Source organism: Pleurodeles waltl, chromosome 11 (genome assembly GCF_031143425.1).
Source record: "Pleurodeles waltl isolate 20211129_DDA chromosome 11, aPleWal1.hap1.20221129, whole genome shotgun sequence".
Taxonomy (NCBI): Eukaryota; Metazoa; Chordata; class Amphibia; order Caudata; family Salamandridae; genus Pleurodeles; species Pleurodeles waltl.
In genome coordinates this window covers 19,251,801-19,274,902 of record NC_090450.1, presented here as the reverse complement: position 1 = coordinate 19,274,902, position 23,102 = coordinate 19,251,801, and the positions used below count along the sequence as shown (strand labels likewise).

Sequence of the window (23,102 nt, the reverse complement as noted above, 5' to 3'; positions counted from 1 at the left end):
CCTGGAGTCTCTGGAGAGACTCCTGCCCCGACAAGTGGTGCCCTACCCAGTCCCTGGGCCCTTGAAAGGAAAGCAGGGTGGAAATCCAAGGAAATCGACTTCGGATGACTTCGGACCGACGCCGCTGCTGAATCCGGTAACGCCGCCTGCACCTGACGCCGTGACCTTTTGCTGGAACGCGACGCTCTTCGCAGGCCCGACGCTGCAGCAGCCCCGCTGAAGTTCGCGACTCCGTGGAAGTCGCCGCACCACGTCGTGACTGACGCCGCTCGAACTGCGCAGATTCAACGTTTCGCACAGACGCCGCGATCCCTGACTTCGTGCATCGGCTTGTTTTCACTCTTCACCAAAGGTACTGTACTTGGGGGTCTACACGACTCCGTGTCCGGCGCCACTGGTGTCGGCTTGTTGGGAACGACTCCGTCACGACGCCGTGTTAACATCTCATCTAAGCATTTTTGTTTCTAAGCGCTATTTTTTTAGTTTAATCTCTAAAAATTCATAACTTGACTTGTGTATGTCATATTTTTGTCGTTTTGGTCTTGTTTTGTTTAGATAAATATTTCCTATTTTTCTAAACTGGTGTTGTGTCATTTTGTAGTGTTTTCATTAAGTTACTGTGTGTGTTGGTACAAATACTTTACACTTAGCGCTCTGAAGTTAAGCCTACTGCTCTGCCAAGCTACCAAGGGGGTAAGCAGGGGTTAGCTGAGGGTGATTCTCTTTTACCCTAACTAGAGTGAGGGTCCTTGCTTGAACAGGGGGGTAACCTGACTGTCAACCAAAGACCCCATTTCTAACAATAACCCTTTGATTAATCTTGCAGTTGGGGTTCACATAGGTGGGAGTTGAATCCTTCTCTCTTCCCTGTTAGCCTGATAGCCTGCTACTACTACCTCCTTAGGATGCCACCTTGGGAAAAGCCTTGCAGTAAGAAGACTCCCTCACTCCTCTAGTCACTTTGAGAAGAACTAAGGATTGAAGTGAACTTGTTTAGTTAGCAATTAACTTCTACTGAAGAAGATGTTGTTTCTCTGTGTCTAAGTTTTTATAGGCAATGCCAATCATCCCCTAGAGGTCAATAAAGGTGCAGAGAGCAGTAAAATAAGGACATAAGTAAATTACATATGCTTTTTTCCCGCACATTTGAAAAAAACAGGCTACACTAAAAAACAACAGTGCAAACTAAATCACCAAAATGAACATCTGAGGCATAAATCAAGAAAAATAAATGATCCTTTTTTATTTTTAACAAATACAAAACCCCAACCTTTTTACCAACAACAGACCCTCCCTTCTCCCCAAACAAATAGCCTCATCCCCAAAATGTCTAACGAAAGTCCAAAGTAAAATCCAGTCCCAACTCCCTCCCCACCCTATCCACCAACAACAAGTCCCTCCCTTCAAAACAAAAAAATAAAAAAGGTCGTAGAAGAGGACATTGTCTATTTGGCTTGTTCAGGCTCTGCTAGATCCTGGCAAACCAGCTCTCCACACAGTCCATCCACAATGCCCTGTTAGAGTGGGAGGTGGCAGCAGCAGCTGCAATCAGTGAACCTGACAGCTAGCAGCAGCACCGCTGATGTAGTGGCCGGGAGGCTAAGGCTGTTTCCCCCTCTTCCTCCTCCAGGACCACCAGCCACTGGCATTTGGCCTGTATGTTCTCCAGCCTCTGCCACCTCAGACAGGCCGCTATCTCCTGCCTGGTGGATGGTGCTGGTTGACCAGTAGGAGTAGCTATATTGTGAAAAACTAAAATAAAAAAGACAAATTGTAAACAATGCTCTAAGCAAACACTTCTTCAAAAGTAGGTAGTGGGTGGCACAGTAGAAGTATATATCTGGTACCCTAGGGACATTGGAATTTGATGTGATTATGATTAGGAGAGTCACAGGGCCGATTTTATTTGTTTACCCACACATGCCTCACATATAAAGACTGTCTGGTAGAAAATAATTAAGGCAGAATAATACAGAATTTAAAAAATAGTGATTTTCTTTTAAAGGCTTTTCTAGTAACTGGGCAGACACTTTTAGAAGAAAAATAAAAATGAGTTGCCTCTCATTTATGAGTAAGGCATTATGCACTATGGAGTAGTTGTTGTGCCCTATTAATGGAGAATGCTAGCCAGTGCTTTAAGTACTTTGCTACTGTCTGCAGCTGGGCAGCTGTAGTTGACAATCAGCTATCGTTAATTCTAATGGCCCTGCTCTTCACCAAATGTCTTTCACTTAGTTTCTACCCTGCCTTCAAAGAGGCAGATGAATAATAAATAAGATATGTCACACATGTCATGCATAAAATATGGATATACCTGTCTGCCGTAAGTAGACGGTGGAGAATATGATGCACTGCACTAAAGGGAAAGGAACTTGCTATATTGATTGAGTGTGGCTCCTTCGTCACAGAGTATCCCTTACGCCAAACTTGAAATCAAATCGGGCACTTACTAGTCCCACTTAACCCACTGTCCTCTCCCACCACCACAAAATCTTTCCAACAAATTAATTCGCTGGGCAGTAAGGAAAGGAAACTTGACTTACTCTACTGCAGGGTAAGGCAGAGGGATTAGGCGGGTAGGTAGAGCTTTTGCTATAGAATAGGGAGGTGTCACTTATCATCGATTCATCACGTACCTAAACTTTGGGTCATTCAGTCACTGTATAGCCGAAAGTCTAAAGGGAAAAATCTGAACAGGCGTAAAAAATCTGTATGAAAACCATAAAATATATTTTGGAAACACTTCACATGCCGGTTTTTAATAGGGGACGCGTAAAGTACTATGTTGCTCTAAGGGAGTACACAGCAGCTAAATTTAGAGATGTTCGCTGGCCCAGACGATCTCTCTTGCATTTACAAGAACCACTGTTACTGCTGTAAATGCCACAAAAGGTTGGCGGAAGGCTCTGTCAACATGACAGAGCTGGATGTCAAACTTTCAAGTTTTTTTGGAAGGAAAATCCCAAGGCCAGGTTTTTAACAAATATTTCATAAAAGGTACTTTTAAAAAGTTAACTTTCATCTGTCTAAATCCTCTGCGAGCCCATTTGCATGAGCTTCCAAACTGGCACTCAGTAGCTGGCACCTTTATGAGGTGTTAATTGGCAACCAGAGCTAAGAAATTGGGCTTCAGGTGGTGTTCTGATCCTGTGGCTGCATGGCCATCTGGGCAATGGTCTTCAAAGGATGCTGACCAGCCACAGGTAGATGTAGCTCACACCTAAGCCTGCCCCCTTTATTATTATAATCAGCCTGCCATAAAGGCTAGTGGGGAGGAGCTACCCCAGAACCATTGTTAAGTGACCACAGGGAAGGTTTTGCTCATTTCTCCGGCCATGGCTCTAAAGTGTAGCATAGCAGCTCTGTACAAAGGAGGAAAAGTGCTGCCATGTTGGATTTAGGTAGAAGGGGCATTGTAGTAGGCATTTTCAGTAGGGCACAGGAACTGCTCCAAAAGTGGTGTAAAGTTACCCTTGGAACTTTCTTTGCAATTGGTTAGGGAGGGATGACCTCCTGTTAATCTGAAGGGACACAGAAGCTGCCCAAAGCCCACTTACCAAGAAAATCCCAGCAGACCACTTCCAACTGGACCTGCTGTGGATCCTGCTGGCAACTTCTGTTAGAGTGAATCCTGACCATCAAATGCTGTTCCTAGCGTTCTGGACCCTGGCTGGTGTCAGAGTGTACTCCTCCTGCCTAACTGTAAAACCTGGGCTTAATAAACCTTTTCAAGTCCTTTTGCATGGAAAACCAACAGAAGACCGCGATAAGCCTGCCAAGTCAAGCAGACGAAGGTGCATTGCCAGTGGGCCAAAGATTAAGGTTGCTCCCGCTTAGATTTTTTTCTGCAGCAGCAAATCCATTTCAGTCAGACATTGCAGAGAAGGTAAAGGCCTTGTAGAGCCCTGTTCACCTGCGTCTTTAAACCTTGCCCACTGGAGGAGTCTGAGCATATGTAAGTAGAAACCTTTAAAAGGCAGAGTTGTCAAAAGTTTCCTTCCTTGGCCTCTCATTTTGATCTTTTCCCACTGAGTGATTTCCAGCAAAAAATCAATGGCCTTATCAGGACTTCACTAGAAGGCTGTACTATTTTGGCCACAGCCTGCTGCCATGCCACACTAAGAATTTTTGACTTCCATTTCAGTGCCTTAGCCAGAACGTAAAACTTCCAACTGGGACAAACTTGATCCATGTATTTGACCCATGCTCCATCTCTGTAGGCCTTAAATTGTGCCTAGGTACCAGTCAAGTACAACCAGATGACTATGGTTGTCCATTAATACTTTTTAGTTGTATTCTTATTCAAACTTTAAAATAACATATCTCTGGTTTCCACTATTAGATTTTCTTATTTTTGTGTGAATTCCTTCAGTAAAATATTCTTTATTTTTAAAGATTGGAGTGGGCTTTTACTGAGTTGGCTTTCAACTTTTTAACTATTGTTGGTGCTTCTTAATGCTTTACACATTTTCTTTTGATAGGCCTGTCTGCTGTGTGCCAAGGCTCAGGTTTAATTATTACAGCAACCTTTGTTGGACCTAACAGTAATAGGGACATTATTGCTTGTGATGAACATCCATCCACCCCAAACTATAATCTACTTTCTCATGTAATTATAGTGGGGACTCACCCCAGCCAGCAAGTACCCCAATTTCTTGCACCAATGTAACCAGAAATCGAAATGTAGCAAACATTACAATCAATTCAATTTATCTGAGCTGGTCACCACAACTATTCAGTGCAAGTGTTAAGACATCCAGCCTTGAATGTTATGACATTCACAGAAATTGTGTTCATGACAAACGTAATACCTGGCAATTAGTAAATATTCTTAGTCTCTGATGTGGGTGGAAATGGTGTACTGGGAAAAATCAGTATAATATCAGAATTCAGAAGAGTGTTTCCATGTAAACCCGGAATAATTTTGATAGATGTGCCACTTTTTGAGTAATTGAACTCTTTTCAAGTTTAAAAAATGCCAGTCTGCACAGTGAATATACCTGCTGTTGATGAAGATAATCCAACTGCAACAAGCAAAACTAAAAAAAAGAAAAGCCCAGTTTTCTGCTTGTTTTAGCTTGTTTAACGGTGAAGTTTTCCATTTAAATTCCATATAAGGAAGCATTCCATACCACATCAACATGGGTTTTGCAGGAAAGTTCTATGTAGGTTTGGAACTTAAGCTATTAGATGTCATTTCACAAGAAAATACCTTGTATATTTTAGAAAATTACTTATTTCTGAGGTTATTCTGAACGAGTCCCTATAGTAAACCTGGGTAACCTCCACTAGTCCTAGATTTCCAGGACTACACAAATGCCTAAACTTTATGATGAGAAAAGTTCAACTTATTGGGACTTGTGCCTAAAGAAATGTGAATAAATCTGAAAAAACAGGTTTTATGTTTTTGAAAATATTAGGTTTAAGATAGTATCCATAAATCTGTCCTGGAAAATCAAGGTCCGCCAAACATTTCATGAATATTGAGTGCCCCAGACACAACAGCAGATATGTGTATTTGTGAAGGTCACAAGCAATGTGTCAGTTATGCCAAATACTCATTGACCAATCTAAATGCTTGCTGGAAGTACAAAAATACTCATGAGCTATCATTGTTGGTAAACCCGTTAGGATGAAGATTGGAGCAGAATTCTGAATGTTACCCCTGGAGTTTCTAGGACCGCTCTTTTTAACTTGATATCCCACAAAACATACATTACACCTATGAAAATTAATAAAATATATTCTACTGTCACCACACAAAGCCCTAGATGTGTGGGGCAACTAAAGGGATTTCTGCATGATCTGGGACTTCAGCAACTTTGAAACATATTGGCAAGAGTTGATCTGAGCCTTCATTGAAGCCTCAACAGAATGACCATATGAGCCCCTGCTTACTGAGTCTCCTCCTATTGACCAAAAACAAAAAAGGCATCCTATAGAAATGCTGACCTCTACCGAGGCAACAATTACCAATAAGCCAGAAGGTAACAAAGGTACCAAGTCTTATGTGAAACTAGGATATGGGCTGAGTTTGAGAGTATTTTGCTTCATAATGGACAGTATCACAGACCTCAGCACCTCTTGTTTTATGCTTTTGTGATGTATAAAATGCATGCATATAAATAACAAAATCTGAGTTAATGCATGAAGTGGCAACAGGACAGGTTGGAAATAGTAGACGGAGACTATCTCTTTGTTTCTGATTGGTTCTGTCTAAAGTTCATACGTTAACTTGTAGAAATTCTCAAATATATGTCTGAATATTAGATCACACACACACAGAAGAATAGGTGCACTGCAGGTCTCTAAGCTAGCACAGCAATCCATACACTAGCCCCGTAGACTAAGAGAGGGCTGAGGAATCATGACTTGATTCGAGCAATGGACCATGTAGGACCCAACCATTCTGGGATAACACTCTCAAATCCCCCATTCAAAATAAAAAGTTTGAAAGTTCGGCATTCGGTTGACAGAGCTATCTGTCAAACTTTCAACGCTCTGGTAAATACAAGAGATGTCAGCTGTGCCACTAGATGTCTCAAAATTTGGAGGGCGGGTAATCCCTCAGGTAAATTCCCCTCTGCAAACTCAAAATAAGGCCCTTTGTCATTTTCTTAGACAAAATCCTCTTCTACAAAGTTGGTGTTGGCAATCCAAAGAAGGGCTCAACAATGGGGGTTGGCTGCAGGGTAGGACACCAATAGGAGCTCAGCATTGGTGAGAGGTTTGAGGCTCTTGAATTCAGAGGTGGGAAAACTCTGAGCTGCTGAAGTCTGAAGTTCAGGCAAAGGAGGGTGGTTCTATCTGTGAGGTGCTGCTCAGCAGTGGTCCCAGTGAAGTCCTCCACATTCGAACAAAAGTTTTTTGGATGTGAGAATCCTCTTAGCTGGGCAAACCATCAAGATAACATGAACCAGCATTTCAACACTGGTGTCTGTGGCAATGAATAAACCAAAAGTGGCTCTAGCAGGATAGATCAAAGCAACTTTCCTCAGCATAAATAACACGGACATTTTTATTGGCCACATTATCACTCAACATGAGTACTTTCATACTTTCTTAAAATATAGATATTGCTTTCTATGCACTCGGTCATATCAGACACAAAGCTTATTGATGCAAGTTATTTACCCATACAAATATCAGAGAAATCATATATGTTTAATGACGTATAGTCCTTGCAAAAACCTAATTTCCAATGGTGACCGTCATTACCAATTTTTCAACTATTAACTGTCAAAAAATAGTTTGCTTAAGGTCAGGGCCTACTATAAGGATTATGGCCCTCATTTCAACCTCAGCGGTCTTTTTTAGAGACTGCCAAGGTACCGCCATGCTGAAGACTGCCAGTGCAGGCGGGTTTCCGTGCAGCGTATTATAACTGCTGGCAGCCCTCCATCCTTTTTCGGACGGAGAGCTGCCAGTAGCCATACTGGCGGTCGGCGGGGAAGTGGAGGCTGCTCCACCGCCATGTCGTCAGAACACTGCCCACCGAATCACGTCCCATGATTCAGTGTGGCGGTGTTCTGGTGATGGGGTGCTGCCGGCAGAGCAGCCCCCATGAATCCCGTTCCCTCCCGGAGGATCACCGGACCAGGTAAGGTGATCGTCCGTAAGGGGAGGGGGGTGTTGTGTGTTGTGTGCGTGCATGGGGGTGTGAGTGTGTGTGTGTGTGTAGAGGAGGTGTGTGAGTGCGTGTATGCATGCGGTGGGGTGTTGTGTTTTTGAAAATGTATGCATGTCTGTTTGTATGTCTGTGAGAATGTGTGTGTGTATGTCTGTATGTATGTGTGCGTGTATGACTGTGTCTGTTGGAATGTTTGTTAGTATGTGTGCGGGTATGTGTAGTGGTAGTGTCTGTGTGCGTGTAGGGGGGTATGTCGATGTTGGGGGGTGGGGAAGGGGGGTCCTGCCACCTTTGGGGATGGTAGGGGGGGTCGGGGTTCTGGGAAGACTCAGGGGAGGGAGGTGGGGGAGACCCCTATAATTGCCAGGGAAGGAATTCCCTGGCACTGATAGTGCCTACCGCCATGGATTTAGTGGCGGTACAGAACCCCACAAAATCCATGGCGGTATGCAGGGTCGTGGTCGCGGTATGTAGCCGCTGGTCTGGAGACCGAAGTCTCCAGCCCAGCGGTCATTACCACCGTGGCGGTCAGAGTGGAGAAGTGGCGGTTTAGCATGGCGGGCACCGGCATGCTTGTAATGCCATTTATTTTCCCGCCGGCCTGTTGGCGGTTTTACCGCCATTTCTCCGCCGACCGCCAGGGTTGTAATGAGGGCCTATGTGTCCAGCACCACTAGAAATTGAAAGCAGTGGCCCTCAATCCAAATTATTCTTTTGAGCCTTTTACAGAAGGCTTCCTATGGTCTGAATGGCCGACACATTTTGCCATATTTATTCAAGGCCTTTTCAGGACAGAAAAAAGGTAAGTCCAGTGGCTTTAAAACAAATAGTAAAACCAGAATGATCAAAAGGTCTTAATGACCTGATTTAAGGACATTGTATCATTTATACAAAAGTTAATTGAAGGGTGCATACCACCAGTGCACAGTCACAGCAAGAAATCCTAAGCTTTATCACTTAAATTCACCCTAAGATATACATATGTACAAAAACATGTGGAAGCCCTGAGGTTCAAGGAAAAAAACATCTGCACCAAGTGTTATAAAATCTCACAGGCTGATATAAGTCACCGCTAGTGAGCCCCACTTTAACCCCCTTGAGTGTTGGTACTGTTATTTAACATCATAGCTACGGGACCCCATGATTATCAAAGGAAACCCAGGCAGCCATTGCCATGCGAGGTATCTGCCTGCCTCCGATCTGATTGCAGCAGCCCTTAAGGTTACCAGTTTCAGATACAATAAACAAAAGGTGGAATATAAAAAAAAAAAACTAATTGAAAAGGTACACAAAAAACTTTTGTAACTGGTAGGCTCAAAGTAAAACTAACCTACCAAGAGTAAGGCCAGTCGGTCCTTACAACTTCAGAGTGGAATCAATGCAATCATAGAGCCTTGTTGGAGAATCAGCTAGGGCAGGACATTCACACAAACCTAGCTTGACTGGGTGTGTCTGTGTGTAAGAAATCGGAACATGGCCGAGAGCAACAGTCACATGATGATATGCTGGTAATCCTCCGCCGTTTTTGGGGGGGAAGAGGAAGCCTCAATGTGCATCAGAGGCCCATGAAAAAAGTATACATTTATAACTTTTTACCTCTAATCTCAATGTATCTATTAGCATTCCATATCGGCATAGTAGTGCGGGCCAGTGGTTACAAAGGCCAGACTTAGCTTGGCATATCCACGTATAGCGAATAGAAAGTTGTACTCCGTGGAATTCTATGGAGTCAAATAAAACCTCCATGCCATTCTGCCAAGTTTTGCTCACCCGTAGATTTTCCACAGTGACACAGGGTTGCAGCTAATGGAGGCTGTGCATAAATTTGGTAGGTCAACAGCCATTCTTTTTCAATCTGGCACCAGGTAACAAATGGAACAACTGACATCGCTGCTAGCAGCATTTGTCCTTGCACCAAAACCTGAATTTAGAAACATCAGTTTGCTTACCCAGCTTTCCCATTGTCTCACTAAAATAACACCAAGAACCACCAATGGATTCTGCTTTCATCTTAAGTAACAGGTTACCTGCACTCTAACAGAGAAGTTGAACAGAATGTTAAGAGCAATGTAAGGGTGCTTCTGCTGATTCCAAATTGATGTTTGTCCTATTAGGCTTTGACTCCCCATTTGTCACAAATGCAAGGCCGGTAGACTGGAGGTCCAGTCTCTAAAACCCAAGTGATTTATTTGAGGGTAAATACCACAACTGCTATTGCCTGACCGTGTATAACAGACCAAATCTGATTGGAATGCAAGGTATGTGCAGAGCTGCAGGAGCTGAGGCAGCAGCGAGCCCAGCCAACGCCGCATGCACATCCTGGAAACTAATGAAGCAGATGCATTCACAAATGATATACTTGCGGGCAGTTTAGGCTTTACATGCATGTAAGAATGTTTTTTAACAATCATAAAATGTCATACACAAACAGTAGTGTTTCCATCTCTGTTTACCAGAAAATGAAAAGCTTTCTTTGAGGTTTGCCTCAAAGTTGGCAGCACCAGTACATTGAGATTGAGTGCTTTGCAGGAATAGGGCTGCATGCCTGCAGTCCAACAGGAGCACTTACCTGAGGCCGGGGAGAGTAGCAGCAAAAGCAGCAGACACTGGGGTAGGAACAGTGAACAATGAAGAGAGGGTCACCAGACAAGAAGAACCTGCAGTAGTTAAAGCTTACCCAGAGGCTCTGGAGCAGCCTGTGCAGATAGAAGAGAGCCATGGTTATTCTGGGAAGTCACGTCTGGTGTAAGGCTTTTTCATTGGTGCCTTCCTGACATCACAGCTCATTCTCCTACTTTCCTTCATTCATCAAACTAAAGACACATATTTACTTTGAAGATGCTTCTTGGTACTGCATGAGGGATACAGAAGAGAATTTACAACTTTTTGATAGTTTGTAAACTCTTTGTTTCTTTAAATTGCAGTATTTGAAATGATTTCATTACCTTTGAGTGGTGGGGTTTATTTGGAGATTAGATGGATTGAGCATTAATTTAAAGTTAATCCAATTCATCTGAAGTTAATAATTTTAAATTTAAAACAATAATTAGAATTTCAAGTATTGAATTCATATTTTTAGGTATAAAACAGGCACTTGGGTTCAATTGAGTGATTGGGTATTTCGAACCATATTTATGGATTTTGCCACAAAAATGTGCTAATGCAGTTTTGTGGTAAAATCCATAGCGCCAGCTAGGCGCCATATTTATGGAATGACGTACGGTTGCACATAGGACAGGCTAGCATCTAAAGAAAAGAAGCTAGCAGGGGGGCGGATGGAGAGAGGGGAAAAGGTGTGAGTGCATCAGAAAATGATGCTAGGCTGGTTAGTGGCAATAAATATGACGCTAACCAGCCTAGCGTCATTTTCTGACGTACTACCACCCAAAAGTGACTCCTGCCTTCGCAAAGACAGGAGTCATGCCCACCACCCCAATGGCCAACCCAGGGTGGACCAGTGTCCACGGGGCAAGGCCATAATACCCAGTGCCCATGTAAGGGGTCCCCAATGGCACCCAAAAAAATATATATATATATATATACTTAACAATACTTATCCAGGATGGGGTCCCCCATCCTATGGCGTCCCTCTGGTGTGGGTGGGGGTGTTCCTGGGGATTGTCATTATTTGGGTCCGCATCCCACCCGTGCGTTATTTTTGCACAGGCTATAAATATGGCGCTAAGGGCTTAGCGTCATTATTTCGATGGGAACACCTACCTTGCATCTCATTGACGCAAGGTGGATTCACACGTCCAGAAAATGACGCAAATTCCAATATTCTGACGTTAGACGGGGCTAGCATCAAAATATAAATATGGGGTTAAGATTGTGCCATTTTCTCGTAAAAAAAAAAAAAAACTGATGCTAAAATGGCGCAAACCAAGTATAAATATGCCCCTTTCTGTTTTAGTATTAGGATGGTTACTTTAACTAAATATTGGGGGTTTAACACGTTAATAATATGTTTCATGAGTATTAATTTAAATGTATTTTTTAAAACAAAATCTAATGTAAATAATAACATGGTTCAATAATTAGATTTTACGTTAAAGTGCTGATGGGGGATGTTACGGCCCAGCTATCAGAGTAGACTGGGACAATGTGCCTGTGCCAAACAAAAATATATCTCCTGGGCCTCCTCATGAGATACAAGGCAGGTAGGTCTGTTGCCATGATCATAGACCTTGCCCTTGCTAAGTGAAAAATATCCTTGAGATGGAGAGCTTTCTCCTCACCCAACCTCACCTGACCTAGGATGTTGGCGTTGTAGGTAAATATGCTAAGGGTAATTCTGACCCATCTTCCTGCCTGGTTAACACTGCAGCCAGGCCTACACTGATACTCGATTGGGAACCATAAGTGTAGGCCCTACATCCTAACCCTGATTAAATGTCCCCTAGAGAATTAACCCCACAACTCCAATGATACAGTGAGTGACATCCACATATTTGTCAATGATTGACCTTTAGTGCTGACTGGAAATAAATATATGCATTTCTGTTTCCAGATAAATGCTGTCAATTTTTTATTTACTTGTGTTTTTTGTGTCTCAACTCTTTAGGGATGAGAAATGTTTTAGTATTTATAGGCTGGTGATGTCCCACAGGGAGGGAGAAATCAGGAGTGGGGATCAATAAGGATTTGTTCTTGCTGACTTACATGATTTGTTTTATGTAAAATGCCAATAAAGATTGAAAGTTTGAAAACAAAAAGTTACATTTTAAGTTTTATAATGAGAGTTTCAGAAATTAAACAATATATTTATTGGTGTTTTCATTTATGCATTTTTGTGGATTTATATTTTTCTTTCACATTTTATTTAAGCTACAAATACCTGCGTTCTTCAATACTGGTAAAAAAAAATTACATTGATTATTAATTTCAGATAACATTTTTAACCAAAAATAGGGGGTAATTTCAAAATGTTTTTTTAACAAATAATATTTGTAATATCATTATAAATTATATTTTTAAAAATGTTTGATTGAGGTCTGAACCGTAAATCTGAGTCCTCCAAAATATGCTTTCCCATTGTTTGTGGCACATGCCACAGAACAGCAGAAAATTGAAAGTAAATTTTAACATCACACACACCACTGATATTTGACACCCCCTGTGTTTGGAACTTGGCATAATGTCTGTTTTGAACTTGGCATAATATCTATAGCTAATGTTACTGCACTTGGTGCTATATTGCATTCGGATAAACTGCTTAGGAAAGTCCGCAACCTTAGGTCCATGATGCTTATGACAGTTAATGATGGATCTACTGAAATTGGTGGTTATCATATTTAGAACAACCACAGGAAACTGTGATTTAGCTGGTTTTGGGTAAATTTAATTCATAATAATATATTCCTACTTGGGCAATTAGGAAGAATTTGGTCTTTCAAATTATACGAGAGATAGCCAAGGTCTGATATACGATTCCTTGATTCCAAATGTCTTTCCTAAAATGTATTTATATTGGATCCAACCTAAAGAACAACACACTCTGTATCATGAATGTATGCTTGGTACTTTTCCAGCAAGTGTCTGTAAGGCCAAATGGGATTACCTAGAATCTAGCGACAGTGTATCAAGGATTTAATCGCTCATTGCTATGGTGCCTTAGGAGATCCTGGATTTTTCTACTGTGCCACATGCTCAACCAAACAACAAACGAGTTGTTATATTTTGTGTGGATGGCTGTCATAAAGACAAAAAAGAAGCAGAAGTAATTATTCTTCCAAAGATAAATATAAATCCTGTAGTACAGTTGTGCGTGTAAGCTGTACATGGTGTATTATACTATGGTATGGGCTGGTGGTGGATCTTAAGTCTCGTGTCATACAACTGTGTCCCAGAGTACTTATATTTGCATTATTTAGTGGAAGAAATAGCAGCATCATTCTCTCCAATCATTACTTTATAAAATATCAATATAAATGTGCTATTTTTATTGATTTTCTATCAATTTTAACTATTCATATTTGAATTGTTGTGGAGTAAGAAAGTAAAGTAGTGACCTCTCTTGCATATTCTGTGAGAAATATTCCAATATGTTTCAAATGTATGTGTGCATTTGTCAGACAATTAAGGTCAGATATATGTAAATAGCATCTGAGATACAGTGTAGGTGACATGAGGCAGACAGAGTGAGTGTTGTTTTGCGTGCTGTATCATATAGTTCTCAGAAAAATCAGTACAAATCCCCATTCATATAGCTCTGAATTGAAAATTAACATAGTATGTTGAACATGTCTAGAGTCCTATCTATTTCTGTCTTCAGAACTACTTAAATATGTGCTTATGAGGAAATAACTCCAGTTTTTAAAATCAAAATGACACACAAACTGTCAAAACAGAGATCAGGTGTAACACCACTTCCTGCAGTTGCAGCATGTTGGGAAACTGAAATATGTAATCAGGATCAATTAATTAAAATGTAATTTAATTATCATAAAAAAAGAAATCACACAATAATGACTATTAGGAATGTGTCAGCTTTGATAGTAGATTTACGGTGTTTTGGAGTTTTACTCTACATGAAAAAATTGGGAGGGCCTTGTATTTTGTTAAAAAACACAGAAGACCCCGCCCGCCACATAATGTACATTCAGCTGGGCAGGCGGGCGGAAAGAGTGTTTCTGCCCGCAGGCCCAGCTGAATGCAGGGCCTGTACATAGACACCGGCTCCACTTGGAGCCGGTGGCAATGTAACAGTGCAGCGGGTGCAGCAGCACCCGTCGTGCATTTCACTGCCCGTAAATCGGGCAGTGAAATGCGCAACGGGGATGTGCACAGGGCCCCTGCACTGCCCATGCCAAGTGCATGGCAGTGCAGGGGCACCCAGGGGGGCCCCGAGACACCCATTCTGCCAGCTTTTCCCTGGCGGGGTAAACCACCAGGGAAAGGCTGGTGGAACCAGGAACATTATCTGGCGGGCAGTGCTGCTTGCAGCGCTGCCCTGTCGGATATGTAACTCCGCCATCGCCAGGCTGCCTGGCGGTGGAAGCCTGGCGGTGGTGGAGTTACAATAGTGGCAGTTCTGCCACGTATATTATATGGTGGTCTGGGCCGTCATGCCGGTGGGGGTAATTACCACCGGCATGGCAGCCCAGACTGCCATGTTCATAATGAGGGCCTAAGTGTGCTCTCAGTTTCAGCATAGATAATTTTGTGATAAGTTATCATTTCAACCACCTTTTCAATCATTGACAAATTAATTCAAAGAGTTGTCAGAAATAATGGCTGAATGCTTGCATGCTTATAAGCTAGAATTTGAGAATAGTAATTCATCACAGATGGTACTTCATTAGTTTATTTTGACTTCTCTATATCACTTTAAAACAGTTATGCCCTGGACCAAAAAAATTGTTTGGTCACGGAGGTTCAAGAGACAGTGGTTGCAGAAAATTATTAATTCTATTGCAATGCCTTTTATATTGTAAATTTGTGTTAGTTTTCTGACCATGGGAAATTAATGGTCTTGACATAGCGATGTGGAAGTGAAATATAGTAATATTGGAGCGCTGCATGCAATAATAACACAAAAGAACTTGACTACCTTCTTCTGGGAGGAATTTTGTAATATGTGTCAGTTTTTCAGATGTGAGTCAATTACAGAGGCTCTTTATTTTGGGGCAAGATTTAACAATGCTTTGTACCACTTCAAAATGTGTTAAAGTATATTACCACCCTGAGCAGAGAAAAATACTTTTTTTTTATTGTTTCTAGTATTTCATTTGGGAAAAACATTTCACTTGAAGAGTAACACTTCTTTTTTTATTTCAGTACCCAATGTAACCAACAATTTAATTATCACTGACATCTCCATCAATTCAATTTCTCTGAGATGGCTACCACCAACTGGCAACAAAAGCTTCTATTTAGTGCAAGTTTTAGGAAATCCTGCCTCAAGTGTGAGAACATTCAGTGAATCTGTGTCCATCATAAATTTAATACCCGGGAATCCCTACACATTCTTAGTCTCAGCTGTGGCTGGAAATGGCATATTGGGGAACAGCAGCACAATATCAGAATTCACAGGTGAGCATTTTCAATGGAACTGTGGAATAATTTTGAAAAACTTACTATTTTAGCTACGATACCACTATGCCTGAAGTTTAAAAGTAACATATTGTTAGCACCTCACACACCAAGAACAGAGAGAGAGATTTTGACTTGACAACTTATTCTCATTGTCTTCTAATTTCATAATCATTATATACTATTTGTTTTAGATTTTTTTAGATTTCCCGAGCCTTAAAGTCCATCTCATATGGACATTTATTTTGAAATTTTTACATGGGAATATTTTGATGACCAAGAAAATCTGGATTCTTAGGGCCAGATGTAGCAAGCCGTTTGCATGTCGCAAACTGCGAAAAACGCAGTTTGCGCCATGCAAACGGCCTCCCGCGATGCTCATTCTCAAATTGCGAGTCGGTACCGACTCGCAATTTGGGAATGCGACTCGCAAATAGGAAGGGGTGTTCCCTTCCTATTTGCGACTCGCATCGCAATTCAGACTTGCTTTGTGACCGCGAATGCTGTCACAAAGCAACTCGCAGTTACCACCAGTGTGACACTGGTGGTAACTCATTCGCAAAAGGGAAGGGGTCCCCTTTGAGAATGTCGACAAAAATATTTTTTCAGAGCAGGCAGTGGTCTAATGGACCACTGCCTACTCTGAAAAAACGAAACCAAATGGTTCCGGTATTTTTTTCATTTTGCAACTCGTTTTCCTTTAAGGAAAACGGGCTGCAAAATGAAGAAAAAAAACTGCTTTATTTAAAAAGCAGTCACTGACATGGAGGTCTGCTGACTTCAGCAGGCCACCATCCCTGTGAGTGCAGGGACTCGCTATGGGGTTGCAAAAAGCGACCCACCTCATTAGTGTTAATGAGGTGGGTCTTTGCGACCCCATAACGAGTCGCAGAAGGTGTCTGAGACACCATTCTGCATATGCGAGTCTGAAATTGCGAGTTGCACCGACTCGCAATTTCAGACTCGCAAAAGCATATCTTGCTACATCTGGCCCTTAGTTTTCAATATAGATTTGGAAAATATGCACTAATATTTTGATTCACAACAAATAAGAAGGACAGTGCAGAGATTTGCTCCTTTAATAATTTTCTGTTTGACTAAATTAAAAAAATCATGTGTCCTTGGAGTACTAATGGAAAACCTAAAGTCTTCATAGATTTTCACCAGCACCCACAAGAATATGTAATATTCAGGTGGAATTCCAACCAATGTAGATTTCCACATAATGAAATGTGAGTAAAATGTGCATTTGGAAAAGATCCATTTGTACCTTTGTATCCATCTCACCACACACTTAATAAAATGTCTGTATCTCTCAACAGTCCCAACATGAAAACTCATTTACTCTAGACATGAATAAATCTGCAGGCATTTACAGGATATAAACCGTCCTGCAGGCACTACATTAATTCCCATAAAGGCTCCAGAGTATTTGCTGGTTGGTTGTCTAAAAAACACCCGCAAACCAATTCCTTCTATTGCATTTGCTTGATGGAAGATAAATCAAATTTACAAATCGCATATTGTGTGGTAAAAAAAATGCTAATCCTGATAATATAAATCACAGTAAGAAATTTGTGTTGCACATTGATTTTTTTTGTGAATCTCCACAGGCCTGAATTGCTTATATTAGGTCTGCAGTGTCTACAATTGTGCCTTCCTGCACAACTGGAGGAAATGGGTTTTATTTTGTCAAGTGAAGCATCAGATGGTATTTTGAATGCCATTTTGTTTCTTGTAAATGCATGGCCTTTGTGATTTCCAACCCATTGCAAACATTCTTAAAGTACGTTTTCTCTTCTTTATGTAAGAAGAGTGGACTAAACTACTTTGCAAATAGGTGATTTGACCTTCAGCATAGTGTATCTAAAACCTCACTTGCCGTATTGGAACAGTAATGGAAATATCATGTCCTATTTCAAATAATATCTGAAATAGCTATTTAGATACATATTGGATTAACTAATACAACAATCCTTTCCTGTTTACATATAGTTTACTGTTCAGGACAATAATGATTGTTAACATTTCTCTGCCCTCTTGTTGAATTCCTGTTTATTACAGGCAATTCCTTGTAAGTTGGTCCTATGAGATTTGCTTTTGATTTAGGAATAAAAAGGGAAAAATCCCAAAATGGGCAAATCAAAACAGTTATGGGATAGAAAAAAAAAAGTATGCAATGGTGAGTTAATCGAAAAGGACACCATGGAAATTGAAGGTAGAGAAAAGAACAATTATATTTGATGCTAAAGAAAGGAGGATAAAATCAAGGTTTGGGATTATAAAGGCATCTATGCGTTAAATGATTTTTTCCTTCTTTTGTCTTTAGCTAACCCCCTTCAGACTTCACCGATATTCTGTTTGCACATAGCATGTTTATTTATCTATTTATCTTTTGGTTTATATATTTATAGTATGATAGAGCACATCACAAGCCTCTGGTGCACCAGGGTGCCTTACATATGACAATATAGATGCAATAAACATAAGCATTAAATATCAAAAGGGAAATAGCATATATATCTAGATCAAACTCAGTGGAAGCTATAAAGGATAGAATGTGTGGAGTTGGTACAGAAGGAAAGTAGGTTAGAAATAGGTAAGTAGGTTAGGAATATTTCTTATGTCTTCAGGAATTTGGTTTTATAGTTTAAGGGCTAGGCACAAAATGCTCTCTGATGATGAACTATTCACTCCTATGTTAGACTAACAAACACCAATAATCCCAATCTGAAGGGAGGAGTTTACCTGCATATAGGAATGATGAATAATTTTCTATGCATCAGATGGCATGCTTGGCCACAGAAAATTAGATAGTGCATCCAGTCTTTACAGTATGAGACAAGTGCCACTGTCACCCAGGCAGCCTATGGTGGATGGACCGCTGAGTCAAGATTTACCACTGGTGGAACCAATAGAGAATCTGACGGAGACTACCCAGAGGTTTCTGGTCCGTAAATAGAGCAGAAATCTATAGGATGGGAAGAATGTGATTTCACAGCATTCCTCCTTCTCTGCCAAAACCTAAATATGCCCCTAAGCCTACCAGTTGTTAAAAACAGTGTGTTATATGGTATGTACAAGTGACCAAGGAGTTTAATGACCAATCTTCTTTATGCCAACTTTACACAATAGTCTGTTTTTGCCAATCTGGCCATTGGAAGGTACTACCTAGCACCTGGTTGTGTTTTGCCTGTATTACACTAACCTCATTAACATTTGTACACCCAAAATATTCATTGTGGTACTGAAAAGATTATACTGCTAGGCAGCCAGAATCCGCCCTAATTTTCCCAAGTTGAACCATATAAAGTCTGGCCAGAGAGCATTTCACTAGTTAACACTTAAACAGCACATGCAGATCTTTTTCTGTTTTTCAACAGGTCCAGATTCTTCTGAAGAAGGTGCCTTGGGTGTCACATATATTCCTGTCACTAGCTAGTGGGCAGAGGTGACTCCAGGTCCCTCCCTAACCAAAGCGGTCAACGTTCCCAAGGGTAACCCTACCGAGTTCTGCAGTCGTTCCTATTTGCTCTAACACAAATGAGCCCAAAGTGCCTCTCACTCCCAAAATCCAAGATGGATGAACCCTTCTCCGCATGTGCAGAGCCAGTGTTTACCCACTCAGAAATGTGGCTATGCTAATAAGCAGCGTTCTCCTTCTTGGGCTTTTCAAACCAATGCTGGGGGAAATCTTCGCCACAGGATTCGGTGCCTTCTTTGACTTATAATACAAAAGAAATGGCCTGGTCAGGTGTTAGATAACATTTGTTTGTTATAGAAAAAGCCCCATAGAAGTAAAATAATTTCTTGAATCAATTCCAAATGGCTTTCTTGCCAGAGGAGCAAAACACCTCCCCACACCCAGGCCATTGTCTCTGCTCTAGAAGCAGTTTTCACACCTCATCAGGGATAATGAGTCGCAGGGATACAGCTGGAGAGCTAGTACAAACTCACCTCCAGGAGCTTCAGGCAAGCACAAAGTAACTTTTGGAAGGTTACTTTTCCTTAATGTTTAATAAATATTCAACTTCACCATTTAGTTGGGTTTTTAATAAGTATTAAAATTGTTGTACAATCATTTTATATCTGATCCCTGACTGGAGATAGCAGAATAAAAGTTTAGTATCACTTCCCAGCGTTTCTCTGTGGGCCAGCCAGTGACTATACTTGTTGGGTGCTAGTTACTGTAAAGATAAGTTAACTTCACATTTCTTCATGTCCTTCTCTTAAATAACATGCACTGTGCCTTTTAAGCTACAGGATCTATACAGCAGTGACAATAATATTTAAAAGAAAGGTTTTCTCCTGTCAAAAGGGGTCCTTTGACAGTTAGGACTGCAGCTGTGAAACTGAAGCAGATAGGCTGCAGTGATAGGCATTACGTCATGTTTGCTTTGCCACACTTTTGGATGGCACATTTGTAATGTATTCTGTGGGTGAGATTCAACAACAGAGGATATGTACAAGGGGAGAAGGGTTTCACCATTTTGTTTTTTAAGAGTAAGGGGCACTGTGGGATTGTTCTCAGTAGGGCAGGCAGGTACTACTGGAAAATGGGCAAGTTTATTGTGGGAACTTTTACTTCATTTGCTAGGAAGGCATCAGAAGTTACCCCACCCACAAGCTAGTGCCAAACATAAATATGGCATCCCCGGACATCCTCTTCAGTACATTTTTAGCTCCTAAGGAAGAACAGAAGAAGACTGGACCTGCTGTCTGTGATCTGAGGAAAGCTCAGAATGATGGACCTACTCCCACTTCTACGCAGGACAGAGAAGGGGACTCCAAGGATCATAAGGCTGACCTCCTGTTTAAGCTACAGGAATACGCCAAGGTATAACACGCTTTTGCTGCAACTGCCCACCTGACCATTTCCACCTCAACTTGCCATGGACATTGCTGCTAGCCTTTCCTGGGGACATGAAGCTCTTGGTTGTGTATGGCTATAATCTTCCTACCATCCCTGAAGTTTGAGACCTTTTGAGGTCTGGGACGAAACTGCCAAGCCAGACTGATTAAAGTGTGTTGCTATTGGGCTGAAGATTCAGGTTTCTCAAGCTGGTGGCACCTTCGTGGCAGCAAAGCTGATTCACCTGGCCATGGCAGAGAAGGTATCCAGGCTTGCGGAGCCCTTTTCAGCTAAGGGTTGCAGCCTTGTCCTGCTAAAGGATTCCTAGCTCTGAATAAGTGAAGAAGTGCAAAAGTAGACATCTTGACCAGGCGAAAGCGACAAAAGTATCCTGTTGATGAGTGAGTTTCTCTATTTGTGGAATTCAAATATTTCCCACTCTGAGCTTTCCAGCTAAAAGAACAGCATCTTCACCATGAGCGTGTTCAGCAGAAATCCAACCTTTGGAGTCTACCTCGGCTATAGCCTGCTACCTTACCCCATTGAAGATTTTGAACTTTCATTTTTGAGACCCAAGGTAAAACCTCTGATCAAGATGTACCTATTTCTGGTATGCAATCTGTGCTTCATTGTGGTAGGCATCAAATCGCACCTTTGTCCCAGTCTACCATGACCAATTGACCGTGGTTAGCACTTACCACTTTATGGCACTATTTTTTAAACAAATATATATAAATTCACATGTCTGGTTCTGTTATTGGATTTTTGTCATTTCCATGTGATTTTCTTTATTAGAATGTACTCAATATTTCTAATTGCCGTTGGGAGTGTTATTGTGTTGTGTTTAGACTTTATTACTTGTTTGATACTGCATAAATAATTTACACAGTTCCCCAAGTTAACCTTGTCTTGTTTGTACTATAGCTATCATAGTGTTGAGTTCAGGGTAATTTAGTGACTTTGAGTGTTTACTCCAGTAAGGATTGTGATTATTACTTATGGTGGGTAGTCACCCCCCCTGACTAATAACCTAATTTCTTAACTTTAAAACTCTGAAATCAATTGTTTGTGATTATGGATAATGTTTTCTTTCTATTCTGCTATAAAATCATGTACCCGAAAGCCAGCCATATGATAAAAATTTGAAGCCAAGGTTAGACATTTATGCTTCCAGAAAGAGTACACTAGCCTTCTCTCAACAACCTCTTCTTTTGTTTAAAGCATGTCTATTACCTGTTCAATATACCTGATATTAGCTTGCATAAGCTCCCTTGAAGTTGATTAATTAATTTTACAGCCCTGTGCAGTCTTTGGCATAAGTATCGATTGCATCTTTGTCTGAATGACATTTAACAAGCTGTCAACTCAGGAAAGAAATATTTTCCACTGTCCACACACAGTGCTAAGGTAAAGACCAATATCAATATGTCCCTCTCAACAACACAATCATTAACATTTTACTGAATAAATTTTGTTTGTAGCATCAAATTATACTTCCGCAATTCTATCAGGTTAGAACACTTTTCACATTCCTACATGGAAGGTAAAGAACTAACACATAGTTTTTTTTTTCTAATTTCATTTTCCTGTGTCTAGTATAGATTATTGGTACACAAGGGGTTGCAAAACATGTTCATTATTATCAAACGTACTTGTAATCTTAGGATATTAGTGAATCCCTAAGGGGATAATATGCCTTAGAAGACTGTATAATGTATGTAATGTGATCCAAGTATAGAACATGAAACACCCCCGAACTCTTGTTCATTCAGATGAATGGATCCTGTATCAGCATTGTTGCAATTGGGTTCCACAAAGGACAAAGGATCTCTGCTTCAGAGGAGAGATTGGTGCAGGATGTTGGAGACGTTGGAGCGCAACACGCGCCAGTGCCAGTGGTTCGCGGCAGGACAGGGCGGGACGTGAGCCCGAGAGCCCAAGAGCGGAGCGGAGCAGAGAGTGGTGATTCAGGCCGCAAAATCTTCAATAGGGGCAGCAGATCGACTGGACTGGACGGCGCCATGGTAGTAGCAGTAGCTGCGGCAGTAGCTGGTTGAGGCTAGCTGGCTGGCAGAAAATAAGTTAGAAGTGCTGGTAAGCACCGCAAGGTGTGAGGGAGGGGCAAGGGGGAGCACGGGGAGTTGCTGCTCTCCTGGTCGCGATCGCCCCACCTTCTGTTGTGCCTCTAGCCCCTGCTTTTGCCCCCAGTTGCCCTTCGTCGAGCTATCAGCAGTGCCATCTGCCCCCCCACCTCCCCAGTCTTGTTGGAACTTCATATAGGGGCCAGAGAGGGACAGAGTGATAGAGACGGAGAGGGATCAGAGGGACCATAGGTCCAGACGTCGTAAACATCATAATAACAAGCGCAGGCTCAGGCATGCAGGCTCTCAGAGGAGTGAAAGACACTTCCAGGCTTCAAGGCTCCAAGGCGCCTCCAGGTTGCACAGTTAAGATCCCTCGGGCAAAAGAACAAAGAACATAGAGCATAGAGCATTGCAATGCAGAGCCTTGGAGACTCAGAAACTAAGCAGGAAACAGCACAGAAACTGGTGGCAATTCCTTAAAATACTTGGCTGTAGGCACCCC

At 41.6% G+C, this 23,102-nt stretch overlaps 1 protein-coding gene across 1 annotated transcript in view; it reads left to right on the top strand.

Annotated features, from left to right (window-relative positions):
- Nucleotides 1-23,102, top strand: part of LOC138265055 (receptor-type tyrosine-protein phosphatase eta-like) — a 112,045-nt gene that overhangs the window by 49,741 nt on the left and 39,202 nt on the right. Inside the window, exon 10 of the mRNA XM_069212602.1 lies at nt 15,410-15,664. Within this exon, the coding sequence (XP_069068703.1) occupies nt 15,410-15,664 (255 nt within the window). The remainder of the gene's footprint in view (nt 1-15,409; nt 15,665-23,102) is intronic.